The 12,725-nt window shown below is 46.3% G+C and overlaps 1 protein-coding gene across 1 annotated transcript; it reads left to right on the forward strand.

Moving 5' to 3' along the window:
• Positions 1 to 75: 75 nt before the first annotated feature.
• Positions 76 to 8,280, forward strand: BRAT1 (BRCA1 associated ATM activator 1). The gene is made up of 13 exons (XM_005523008.3): positions 76 to 371; positions 685 to 839; positions 1,567 to 1,714; positions 2,583 to 2,967; positions 3,058 to 3,177; positions 3,647 to 3,738; positions 3,978 to 4,096; positions 4,591 to 4,777; positions 4,903 to 4,976; positions 5,559 to 5,661; positions 5,943 to 6,041; positions 7,017 to 7,195; positions 7,382 to 8,280. The coding sequence occupies exons 1-13, from the start codon at positions 194 to 196 to the stop codon at positions 8,105 to 8,107; spliced, it is 2,565 nt and encodes an 854-aa protein (XP_005523065.2). The 5' UTR covers positions 76 to 193; the 3' UTR covers positions 8,108 to 8,280.
• The last annotated feature ends 4,445 nt before the right edge of the window (positions 8,281 to 12,725 follow it).

Here is a 12,725-nt window from a genome sequence, read left to right on the forward strand (position 1 = left end):
ACCCCACCCCGTGCACCACGGGCGGCGTCCCGCGCCCACCGCCTGTCCCGGGAGCGCCCGGGTCACGCCCCTTGACCGCGCGGTGACCACGCCCCTGCTGCCACAGGCCACGCCCCCTTTGCGACACTCGCCGTGCGGCCGTGCCGGCCCGGGGTCCGTGCCGGTGTCGGTGCCGGGCCCGGTGTCCCCGGCCATGTGCGACCCCCAATCCCGGTTCGTGGCCCGGGCCCGCCGCCGCTTCGCCATGACCCGCGAGTGCGCCGTGCTGCTGCCCGGTGTCTGCGCCGCCCTGGCCGACCCGCGGCAGCCCGGCCTCGACGACACCTGCCTGGAGAAGCTGCTGGACTGGTTCCGCAGCCTGACGTGGTTCGGTGAGTGCCGGGGGCTGGTCCGAGGGGAGCGGAGGTCCATCACGGAATCCCAGAATAGTTCGGGTTGGAAGGGACCTCTGGAGATCATCCAGCATCCTGCCAATGCAGGGTCCCCTAGACGGGAACAGGTCCAGGTGGAATTTGCGTGTCTCCACAACTATCCGAGGTGCTGTGACACCTGAAAATGCTGTGGGTGAACCCGAATTCATCAGTTCTAACAGTTGGCAGGGCTTCCCTCAGTTTCAGGGGGCCACTTTAATGAGACAGGAGAGTCCTGGCAGTGACCTGCTGTTTTCTGGTCTCTCCTGGGCAGATGCGACTGTGGAGCTGGTGCAGGATAACCCGTGTCTGACAGAGCTCATCAGCTCCATGCTGGCCCTGGCAGATCCCAGCCCCAGCATCCTGGCCTTCACCCTGCAGCTAGCCGGGATCCTCGCCTCTTCCGAGAGCCGCTTCCAGCACCTGCAGGTGAGTCGGCCACCCAGGTACCTGCTGCTGTGTGTCTGCCTCCTCCTGTATGCATGACCCCTGAAAGCGTGCATGTTCTGCTTAGTAAATTTATGGCTGGCATGGAACAACTCAGCAGAAGTGATATGACAACAGAGGCCTACAATCAGCGTTCCTGTTCAATTCCCATGTAAAGCTGCTTCTCGCAGCTGTCTCACCGCAGCAGGACTGTGAATGCTGATGTGTGGTGCTTCCCATTTTTAGTTTAAAAGAATGTATGGGGTAACACTACTTCACAGCAGTCACTACACAGTAGTGTGTCCCAGGACACATCCTGTAGATTTAAACTGCACTAACAACTGCCATTTTCCCTCCATAGAAGGGTGACAGGAAATTTTTGATTCCCTGCAAAATAGAGGGAGCTTTTTAAAGCCTTGCTTTCTGCAACAGGATACATGTTAGTACAAAACCCAAAAGGCTTCCTTTGGGGAAGAGATGTGTACAGGTGTATAAAGCAGTCTGGTGGAACTGATACACATAAGTTGTCCCTTAGCACATGAAAACAAAGCAGTTTTGGTTTTGAACAGTCCAGTTTATCCATATGTTGCGTTTAAGCATGAGATTCTGAAAATTGCCCATTTTAATGAAACTTCTAGCAAGAGGAGGTTTCACTAGAGTATTGGTACTCTTGACTTGGACAGAGCAGCCCTTTTGCTCAGTGTTTTCTCTGTGTTCTGCCCTGCCTCAGCAAGAGAAGCTGCTGGGGAGGCTCTTTGGCCAGGAGGGGCCGCGGGGCGGCGCGGCGTGGGAGGACGCGTCGGTGCGCAGCGCCTGGCTGAAGGGTGTGCACAGCATGCTGCACCACCAACCTGCCCTGCACTTCCTCTGCTCCACGGGTGAGTGCTGCTGGGGCTGCCATCCCCCCACATCTGCTGTGTCCCTGCCATTCCAGGCTGTTGCTCACATGTCAAATGAGCAAGATGGGAGTGTTTGTTTATTTAAGATTAAAATAAGCCATTTGTCAGAACACCAAAGTCGTTGAAAGATGTTGGTTAAATTAGCTGAACATTAAGTTAACCTTTGTTAAGTTAGTTATGCGTTTGTTTTTTTTCTCCAAACACTGAAGGTGGTGCTCTTTTAAGAGAGGAAAGAATCTTACAAAATTACCCTTACAAAATTAAGAGCTATCTGTATTCCTATTTATAACTGCTACTAAAGGGCACATTTCAGCATGATTTTAGTGCAGAAAAACTAAGCAGAGGCTCATTCATATCTTTGTGCTTGCACAAATTTGCAATCCTGTTGTTGTTATGGAAGTATGTAAATTGTGCTGTTAACACCAACTTTAGATCCCATGTACAGAGGGGTCTAAAAGACTGTATTGGTATTAAAGAGCAGCACAAACTGCTGTCCATGTGATGGGAAAGTGGTACTGATACTGCTGTTCAGGTTTTTCCTAGTGGTTATGGCCAGAGATGGTACAGGCTCTGTCCATAAATACACATTGAGTGTGCTGTCAACTCTCTTAATGTTACTGATGTTATATTGAAATCTGATCCTGAGTTATTAAACCCCTGAGGATCTGAAAACAATTTTATCTTCTTCTTCCATTTGCTTGTTCCTAAGGACTGGCTGACTTTGAGTAGAGATTACAAAATAAAGTGTAAGGAAATCCCACCATCACCATTTAACGCTGTGTGGTACCTGAATTAGAGTCATAAATGGTTGGTTGTTCCTCCAGTGACTTGTTTTGTTTTCCCACAGGAGGCATGGATGTGATCTTCACTCTGCAAGGTGATCCCAGCCTGTTTGTGGCTTCAGCTGCCAGCCAGCTCCTGGTGCACATGTTCACCTTCTCCCTGGAGTCTGAAACATCGAAAGCTCTCAGTACAAAGGACTGTGAGTGGCCAGCGTGTGCCCAGATGATTGTCAAGCACATAGAAGAGTCACTTCAGTCCAGCTCTGCCTCTCACATTGAGCAGTCCCTGAAACTGTTGAGCAGTTTGTTTGGCAGTTGTTTTGGCAGTTGTTATGCTTCATGGACTGAAGTCCTTTGGTTAGACATAGCAAAGCAAATAGAATCCTTTCTGCTGGAAGAGACTGTTCAAGCACAGCCTGTGCTATCGGATCTTTTGCTTAATGTGGCACGGTAAAGATCTTCTGGCACCTTGGAGCCTGTGCTGACATAGATCTGTTTGCCACCATGGAATAGGTTACACTTACACTTCTGTCTTCTCAGGTCCCCTGTGTTTTGTGGCACTGAAGGCAGCTTTTGGGCATTAGTAACTTCTGCTCTGGAACACTTAACCCCAGTACAAGCAGGTCCTCTGGCAGTGGGACTTTTGAAGCTCTGCAAATGGTAGGACTTACTGCAATGAAATTTCTGCACTATGCAGGTGTTTCTGCTCCATGATTCCCCTTTAGATAGTGAAAAAGCAGCAGGAAATCATCAGATGGATACAGCGCACACAGATACTGATTTACAGGCTAAGTAACACTCATATTCTAAGATAGGACACTCTTTTGTTGACAAGATATGCCTCTCTCCCAGCCTCCTTACACAGGATCTCACTCTCTAGTTGCTTAACTTGATAAAGCAACTTCTAAATTCCAGAGCAATTTATCCTCTGCTTTCAGTTAGCAAGGGGACCTTAGAAAAAGGTTCTCTTCTGCTATCTGAAGGTCCCCTACTGTTCTTGTTGCTCTGTCATTGCTGGCTTGTTTAAAAGCCTGCATGAAAAGCATTGTCCTGCTCAGCATTAGGGAGCAGGTATTTGGGAAGGAATTGAAGTGTACTTGTGTTGGTAACTGCTGTTTCCTCCTTGAAGCCCACAAGATGTCAGAATTCAGGCACTGACTGTTCTGCTTCAGCCAATGGACTGTATTTTGAGAGCAGCCTCCCAGCCTCTGGAATGTGCAGGTACAGTTGTGACAGAAAAGTTAGAGGCCAGTGTTCTTGCCAGTATTTTAAGTGCCTAGTGCAGACCAAATTGGAGGAAAAATAGTAGGAGGAGTCAATGACAGTAGCAGTGTTTGTGGTAAATCCTACTGCCAGTTGCATTTGAAGGGATATTCATACTACATTGCCAGAATATCTTGGTATTCACAGCCTTTTCTATTCATTGATGACTTGAGCTCTTCCCTTCTTTGGTCCTCTAGGTTTGCTGGATGAGTCTGTCAGTGATCCTGTCACTGTTGAAAGTCTTCTGTCCTCCAAGGCATCTTGTGCTGGTCTCTTGTGTCAGACCCTGGCTCACCTGGAGAAGCTGCTGTCTCTGGTAACATTCAGAGAGAGAAAAAAACAGCCTGGGAATCAGACTGGTCCTTGAAAGACAGCATTAAGATGGTTGCAAACTTTTGCAGTAGAGCATAACAATGTGGAGAGGAGTTGGCAGTGAGGGTTTCCATAGTTAAAGGAAATTTAGCACAGCAGGCTCTAAATAGGAAAACAGAGGGATACTGAGACTCTTAAAGAGGGACTGGGCTTAAGTTTTAAATTTGTCTTGATGAGCTTTGTTAGCATACCTTACTTGTATTGCAGTTATTGATCCTGAGAAGAAACACAAATTGAACTGCTTTCCCAAGCAATGTGAAGAGTCTCCTTCTATCTGTGCAATAGTTCTTGGAAGAGAGGAAGATAATTTATTTGCAGTTATTGACACTGTGGTACCTGAAGAACTCACTAGAATTTGCAATTTTTGCTGCCTTCTGACTTAAAACTGCTCTGTACTTGAGACTGTTGCTGGAAACTCTTTTCTTTCTCACCCATTAGAAACATTTAAGAGTGGATTTACCCTGTGTGTCTTTGCTGCGCTCTCTCATGACAATATTGCAATTCTGCAATGGCTTCCTGAGCCCAACTTCTCCTCTAGGAAGCAAAATAAGCCGGAATTTGATCAATTGCTTCAGAGTGCAGAAGTCAGCTCTTGATGTCCTTGCAGCACTCTCAGAGAAAAAAGGTGAGTTAATCTTTGCTTTCTTATCCAAAACAGTTGTACAATTCTGTGCCTTTCTGTATTTCATCAGGGATTTGGCTGCTCCATCTCTCAGTATCGGTCCTTTGGGTTTGTTTTCTCTGTTTCAGACTGTGACACGCTCATAGGAAGTCTGTTTGATGTCCTTCTGGCATATCTGCAGAGTCCAAACACCAGCCCTACCGTGAGTATAGAACTAGGGAGAGATCCAAGTCTATTAGCTTGCCCTAGTGGGGTATAATTCTGAGAAAGGGTTTGACTGCACTTTTTTCTTAACACACTTTGTGTTAGAATATGTAGAACACTTGTCCTGGGTGGCTTGCAGAAAACAGCTAAAATTGTAATGAGTGAGTAACTCACCAGTACATTGAGACTTCCTCAGAAGAATGGAGCCATCATGTCTAAGAGTAGCACTGACATGCCCAACTTGACGTGGTCATGAAGTATTGAATTCTTTTTATGAGGGGGATTTGGTTTTTTTGCTTTCATTTGTTTGAATGACTCTGATGGCAGCTGAAAATACAAAGCTGGAGGTACTAGAACTTCATAATACTAAACTGAACACAGGGATTTTCTAGGTGTTTGTTAGAAATTATATTTAAGCACCATTTATTTGTGGCTGGCTTCTTAGTAAGGAGGCATATGCATTTGTTTACTCTGAGAATTTCTCTGTAAGTTTGAGGCTAAAATGAATTTTACCTTTAAAGGCATAAAGGCAACACTGCCTCCTCCTGTAGTAAAGTCAATCTGCTTTACATTGCTTCAGGTTCTAAAGAAAACCTTTCAAGCTACATCCAAGTGGTTGGTGCACTTGCAGGAACTGTCCTGCTCCAACAGTCAGTGGCAACAAACTGAGAAGATTTTGGAAGGTAATGAAGCTGTTCCAGCTGGAACAAACAGCAGCTAGTGGCACACATGAAATCTGCTCCTGCCTGCCTTTCCTGCTCAAAGCACTGGATTCACTTGTTCACAGTTATGTTGAATTCAAGTTTAGCTGCCCAAAGAGTGCTTTGCAGAACTCTGGGAGAAGCACACAGCAGCAGCAAAAGGGATTGTATCAGATGAAATGATGTAGAGGTTGTACATTGAGTGCTTCAGTAAGGCTTGTTGCATTTCATGTCTGTTCAGGTTTGTCACTTGCCTTTTACAGATGTGTTTGTGGTGCTCCAGAAACGTTTGTGCAGTCCTTGCTGGGAAGTAAGAGATTCTTCCCTGGAATTCCTCACTGCCATGGTTAAGTGCTTGAGAGGTAGGTGCAAAGATTTACCAGTACAGATTTGAGGAGTATTTCTTTTAATGCTGAAAGTCAGTCAGGCTGGTGAAGCATCTTTTGACCTGTAACTGGAGGGCTGAGAAAAGAAAGAAGTGTCAAAATTTTTACTCTGATCATGATAAAAATCTGACAAAAATGTTAATAAACTTACCCTGCTTTTTCTGTTGAACTCAGATTGCTGTGCCTGCCTTAATGGCAGTTTTGGTGAGTTAAACTGAGGGGTGTTGAGACATGTCTGTCAAGGCAGGTGACAGTGCTTAATGGCAGATAATACTTTCTGGTTCTTAGTTTGCTCTGCACTCGAGTCTGGTTTCTTTCAGCAGGCTGGGGGCTGGGCTTTAAGAGGCTAAAAGCCTAGACCTGCTTTATATGCTTGGGAATAATTACTGATTTTCTACTTTACTGATAGCTCAGGCATGGCAGCAGGTAGCACTGAGGCAATGCTAATTTTCTTAAGGTAGCTCTGCAATGTTGGGAGGGGAATGTTGTCAACTGCTGTTGTCCCTAGGTCACAAAGGAAGCATCCAGCATGCTCAGCTGCATTAGCAGTTTACCTGCAGCCCCTCTCAGTGCTGCAGTTACTTTGTTTTCTCTGTCATATGCTTGACAACAGGAAAGGAGGAGTATTTTTTCCTCCTTGAAGCAAAGGCATGAATTTGATGAGGCTGGAACCATGTCCTCGTTTGCCCACAGAAAGTTCTTTCTTGCTGCTAAAACAACTCTAAGTGACATTTTCCAGGTTCCAGTGTCAGGGCTTGACTAAAAGCTGCTGGGAGAGGGGGAGCCTGACACAGAGATGTTCCTGGTCCCTGCAGCAGCTCCTCTCCCTGGCAGCTGTCCCTGCAGGCAGTGGCCATCCTTGTATGAGGCAAAGGACTCTTTGCATTGGAAACAGCTTCATGCTCAGAGGAAATAAAGTCCCACTTCTTTGTATTGCTGTCTTGTTCACAGACCAGAAGGAGTTCAGGCAGTGTCTCCTGTCCTCAGAGGTGCTGAGGCTCACAGAAAACCTGCTGGAGGACCCGGAGAGCTATGTGCGAGCGAGTGCCGTGACTGCGGTGGGACACCTGGCCCTCGTTACTTGCTTTGCTCCAGAGTCACCTGCCATAGGCAATCAATATAACAAAGAGGTAGGAAAACCTTTTCTGCATGGGCAGAATTACCCATCAGTTTACTGCTGTACTGTTTATAACTTTATTCACAAGTTACCTGTTCATGCAGGCAGATTGCACAACCAGTAATGACAAGATTTTTCACCTCTGCTGTTCTTCTTTCCGCGTTCCTCCCCTCACTGTGCTTTGTCTTTTTGCATCTAGGGCATTGTAGCAAAGCTTCAGGAAATCTTGTCAACAGACTCAGAGGGTTTTCCTCGAAGGGCTGTGATCAGCATGTTCACCAAGTGGCTGAGAGAAGGCTGCACAGGTCAGCTGGAAGATACAGAACAGTTTGTCTCTAGAGTCATCCAGACTGTGGAGCATGACCTAGACTGGGAAGTCAGACTTGGTGGTTTGGAGCTGGTTGAAGTTTTCTGTAGTCAGACCATTTGCCAGCTGTCCCAGTGTCCCTATGCTCCTGTCTCCTCTGCAGTCACAAGTTCCACCCCTCAGAACGAGCTGCTGCAGGTGTTCTGTCGAGCAAAGCTGTTTGGGTTTTTGTTTGGATCTTTGTGTGACTGTGACAAACCCGTGGGGCAGAGAGCCTGTGATGTGCTGGTTGGCTTGAGAGGTCATTTCTACCCCATGAGTACTTTGGAGAATCCACAAGAGATTGAAGATTCACCTGCAGGATGTGGCATTGCCTGGTTACAGAGGACACTAAGACAGGGTTCTCTGGCTCAGAACTTCCCCACGGATGGTGGTGATGGGGTGGATTTCCAAGATCCAGAGAGCATGATGTTAGCTCTGGGTGCAATTGACTTACTGGAGCTGCATGATGAGCTAAATAAAAGTAGTGACCATGTGGAGGAAAGCCCTCAGTCCCTCTTACAGGACATCCTTGCTGCTGTAAGGACCATAGAGGATAATGAAGTTGACTGTTACTGAACAGGTTTTGCTCTGAGGGAGCTGTGCTTAAGCAGTTTTCTTCTGGAGGAGAAGGATGGTTTTGTTAGCTGTTAAATGGGTTAGAAAACCTTTGCTTTAATACTGGTGAATTTTTTTTTTTGTTAAAAAGTGTCATTTCCAATAAACTGTTGTTTCTTTTTCAAAGTAAAAAACATTGAGAATGGCATTTGTTGGTTTTTTAAAAATTTTTTAAGAAAGCACCAGACCATGCCTACATAAGGAAGCATTTAAAAAAAACAAAGGAGTGACTGAAAACAAGCTGTTGCAGGCTCCTTTTAGAGCCAGAGTAGCTAAAACTGATGGAGGCTGGTTTTAAGGGACACTTGTCTTGACCTTTCTGTATTTATTCTAAAAATGGAGCTCTCAGCTTCCCTTGTGCATTTTGAGGTCTAGAGCAGAAGGTGGCATTTAAGGAGTCAAAAGCTGATCATCCTTAGCATTACAAATTTTCTCCTATAGATCACAGACTTGTTTGATCTCAGCAGTGACACCAACATGCTGACTTTGGTTTTAATTGAAGCCAGAAGCAAGTCCATTTTCTGATATTTTTTTTCAAGTGCTCCTATTTTCCATTCCTGAAGTACTCAGATAGTTTCTAACTTTTGAGAGAAACTTACACTTAAAGCTTTTTCAAGATAAGTTTGATCTGTGATTAGCTTTGGTAACAATTAGAAACCAGTAGACATAGTGTGAATGGCAACATGATTTTTTGAGAAAAAATTGCTGTTTTTTTAAAAAACCTGGGGAAGGGTGCAGTTTGCAGCTTGCTCCAGTGTCTTGCCATGTGATAAGAAGCTTTCTGCAGCCTAGAAAAAACCCCAAACCAAACAGTATCTTTAGCAGTAGTTCAAACCATGGTGGGCTCTTTTCCAGCACTGAGGAGTTTCTGAGCATCCTGTGTCCTCCTGCAGCCTGTGGAGAGGCAGAACATGACGCTGATTTTGGGGCAGTGGAGGCTGGCGCATCCAAAGCGGTGAAAGGACTTGTGCAATCTGCTCCCTGCAGCAGTACAATGGACTGAGATGTAGTTTGGATCTCTTGCTGCTGAGGCTGAAGGTTTGCTCTGTGCCTTTTGAGGAAAGAGCACTCTTGCCTATTGCTCTGTGCACAGCTTTGTGTGTGACAGAGCCCTTGGGTTTTGTACCAGCAGCTGTTTTTAGGAGAGAATAGCTCTGCTTCTGACACACAATTCTACCTGAGATGGGTCTGCACCTGGCAAAAGACAGAAGATAGTAAAATTCAGGCCTTTTCCTGCCAGTGTGTTCATCTCAGAAATGGAAAGGGTTAGTGAGAGAGCAGGGATGTGCTTTTAAAGAAGTGTGGGGTGTTTGTGGAGTTCCAGCAGTCCTGTCCAGTGAAGGCACTACGGTTCCAAAAGCAGCATTCTGTGTTGACAGTAGCTCAGCTGTGCTCCAGGAGAGGAGGCAGCAGGTTGTTGGGTGAACCCCTCCCTCCTGTTCAACACTGGAATTCTTGTCATTTCAGAGCTGTGCACTTTAGGAGACTCCAAGGAGTTATTCAGATATCAGCAAATTGAAAAAGTGAGTTGTTACAGAAGAAAAATTCACTGCTTATTACCAAGGTCTCTCAACTCCCAGACCTATTAATTTTTCATGGAGCTCTTTTTTCTTTTTAATCAGCTGGGGTGAGGGTGACATTATGTTTGTAGCATTTGCCTAATTGCAGTCCAAAATCATGCTTATACACTTGTACACTAAAAACCAAATGTACAACAAGCTTGGGGGGGGCTCCTTATCTTTAGAAGGGGTATTAAGAACTTGTTTCCTCTTTCATTAGAAACAGGTCTCCAGCAACTCTGTCACAGTGCTGACTCTGTATCTCTGTCCTGTCTGAGCTCCCTGCTCTGCCTTTTGTTTTCTCTGCTGCTGCAGTGACAGTGGAGTCCCACAGACACCAAGGTGCTGGCACTGCCATCCTGCACCTGATAGCTGGGAGAAACAGGAAGGGTCATGGACATCTGGGCAGTGTGTGGAACAAGTGCCCAAGGCTAGAGAGATTAAGGGACATGAAAGCAAACTAAAAACACAATTCTTTCTACAGAAAACAATGGGGTGGGATTTTTGAGCTGGAAATTTAGCTACCAAGTTTATGAACACACACCAAAACAGCTACTGATGTGGATCTTCCCTCATGCCGGGATATTCTCTCTAGGATGCCCATCTGCACACACTTGAGGACTCATACAAGCCCTACCCTACTTGGTTACACTCACAACTTACTTTAAACCCACTTCTTACCTACCGAGGCTTTTTTTTGCACTTCCACAAGATCCTTATCCTAGCCGCAGAGCTTCCTGCTGGGTTAAGAATTGCACTCTGTGCAGTCTTGCCAAGGAGCTGTGGTCACTCTTCACCTGGGGAGGAGGCTTGGCTCCCAAGGAGACAGCCCTGAGCAGCTCTGGCTGCCCCCAGGTGCATCCTGAGCGTTCACTTCAGCAAGTGCCATTGTTATTTAATCACAGCACAGCAACAGTTGTCCCTCCAGAAACTACCACCAGCTCACTCTGGCACACAGCATAGAGGAGGAAGAAGAAGATACTGCTCTATCTTCCAGCTGACCTGGTTGCCTGACCTGCTCTTATGGACATTTTGGGATGGATTTCTCTGGAAACTCCAGGGTTCATCCCGTCAGAGCTGTAGCTGTGTTCAATTCCTGCAGGAGGCAGGCACCACTGAGAGCTTTTCCAACACCCACAGAGCTGATGCTGGCAGAGGCTGTGCCCAGACATGGGCCTCAATGCAAGAGGATACCAGGCTCAGGACTGTCCTTGGTTTTTAAGTAGGCTGTGAATAGCCAGCAGGAGAAATACAGGTGGTATTGAGAAAAAAAATCACAGCTTAAAAAAAGAATTGCATCTCTGGTGGCTGGTGCTGTGACAGAAGAAAATTTCAAAGCTTATTTCAGCTCTTTATCTGCACAGGAGCAATGTTGTGCTGTCTGATCTGTACACAGGTGGGAAATTCCTAGAGTTGCTTTCAACACATTTCAACAAAGCTCTGAAGAAAGGATTTATCCTTTAACTGCTCCAACTCAGACACTAGAGAGAATAAGCATCTTTGGCTCAGCCCTACACTAGCAATGGCTTTATGAAAGCTGCCAAAGAAATGGCTGTTAATTTTCTGGTTTAATACACTAGACATTTACAATACAAAGAATATTCTTTGCCTAATTACACTAATTGCACAACTTAGTCAAAAATGGGTCATAAATGTCTAGGGCTGTTGCTTCAGCTTAGATATACGTGATCTGTGATTACAGATGAATTTGTGCACACCTATGCAATTCCTTCTATCCTCCTCTGATAAAATTTGCTCTACCTTTCAATACATATTCATCAAGGCTTCTAAAAAACGGTGTGCATTAGAGAGGAACTCATCAAACAGCTTCACTGCAGAAGATCTCAGCAATTTCCAGTGGAAAAACTTACCAGTAGCAGCAGCTCTGTGGTCTGTGTCATTTCCCCTCCGAGCAGTGGGTTTTGTCTTCTGCTGAGAAATAAAGCCCCACTTCAGCAGGGCCAGGCCTGTGTCAGCCGTGCTGCTCCAGAGGCAGGACAGGTCCTGCCTTTAACCTTGGGGCCAGCACACAGAGAAATGGGATTTGAAGGAGCAATGTGTTCATGTGGACAAGGCAGAGCAGAGCTGAGGATGTGCAACTGTAAGGAAACACAGCCTGGGGGCTCTCCTAAATCCCCGTGATGGAAGGGGGATGAGCAGCCCTCACCAAGGGTCCCTGCAGAGGTACAGGTGCAATTACACAACAGCTTCAGTTAAAGCAAAATGAAATTAAACAGTGTTTCTACCCGTGGTACCAATACTCACTCTCTGCTCAGAGCACACCAGCTGGAAGTGTTTATTTACATAATAATGAACATATAACAGGGCTGCAAAGATACCTTTAGCATCTTTGCCTCCAAAACAAACCCATCCAAACCAAGTTATTCCCTGGTTGCTTGGTTGGTAACCTCCATGCCAGGCAGGAGCCCAATGTCTGGCACAGGGGGTGCACCCAGGTCTTTGAGACACATTTCTTGGTCAGATCAGATCAGACCAGGTGTTAAAACACGACCTTAACCAGTCCCTGTAGAGGGTCAGAGCTTGAACTCCCATAGGTTTGACCCTTTTCCCTCATTGTCAATGCAGGTGGGAATCACCCTCAGGAGACAGAAACCTTCAATCCTCAGTTCTCCCATCTCATTATCTTCCACTCCTCACATTTCCAGTCCCCACTGCCCCCATACTCCCTGAGCTCTCAGGCTGGGTCAGCAGGAGGGAGCAGGGATCTGGTGCTGCTGTGGACAGAGACATCCAGGCTTGCCCAGGCTGGTCCCTCCTTTCTGCACTCAGAGCTTTGGCCTCAAACCAGCTTCTGAGCAGGGCTGGGAGGATGAAGAAGCTGGAGAGCCAGGCCTGGCAGATGGTGAATGCAGGCTGTACATCTTGAAGCATGACTTGGCCCAGCCAAGCCAGCTCCTGAACAAACCTTTATTAAGCTGCATTAGCCATCACACATGAAATCTTCCAATTTAGCCCTTGTAGGCTGGGCACAGGTGAGTCCTAAAGCCCATCACTCTCGA

This window comes from Pseudopodoces humilis, chromosome 18 (assembly GCF_049639895.1).
Source record: "Pseudopodoces humilis isolate 2021_Gansu_Grassland_sample_001 chromosome 18, ASM4963989v1, whole genome shotgun sequence".
In the NCBI taxonomy this organism is placed as follows: domain Eukaryota; kingdom Metazoa; phylum Chordata; class Aves; order Passeriformes; family Paridae; genus Pseudopodoces; species Pseudopodoces humilis.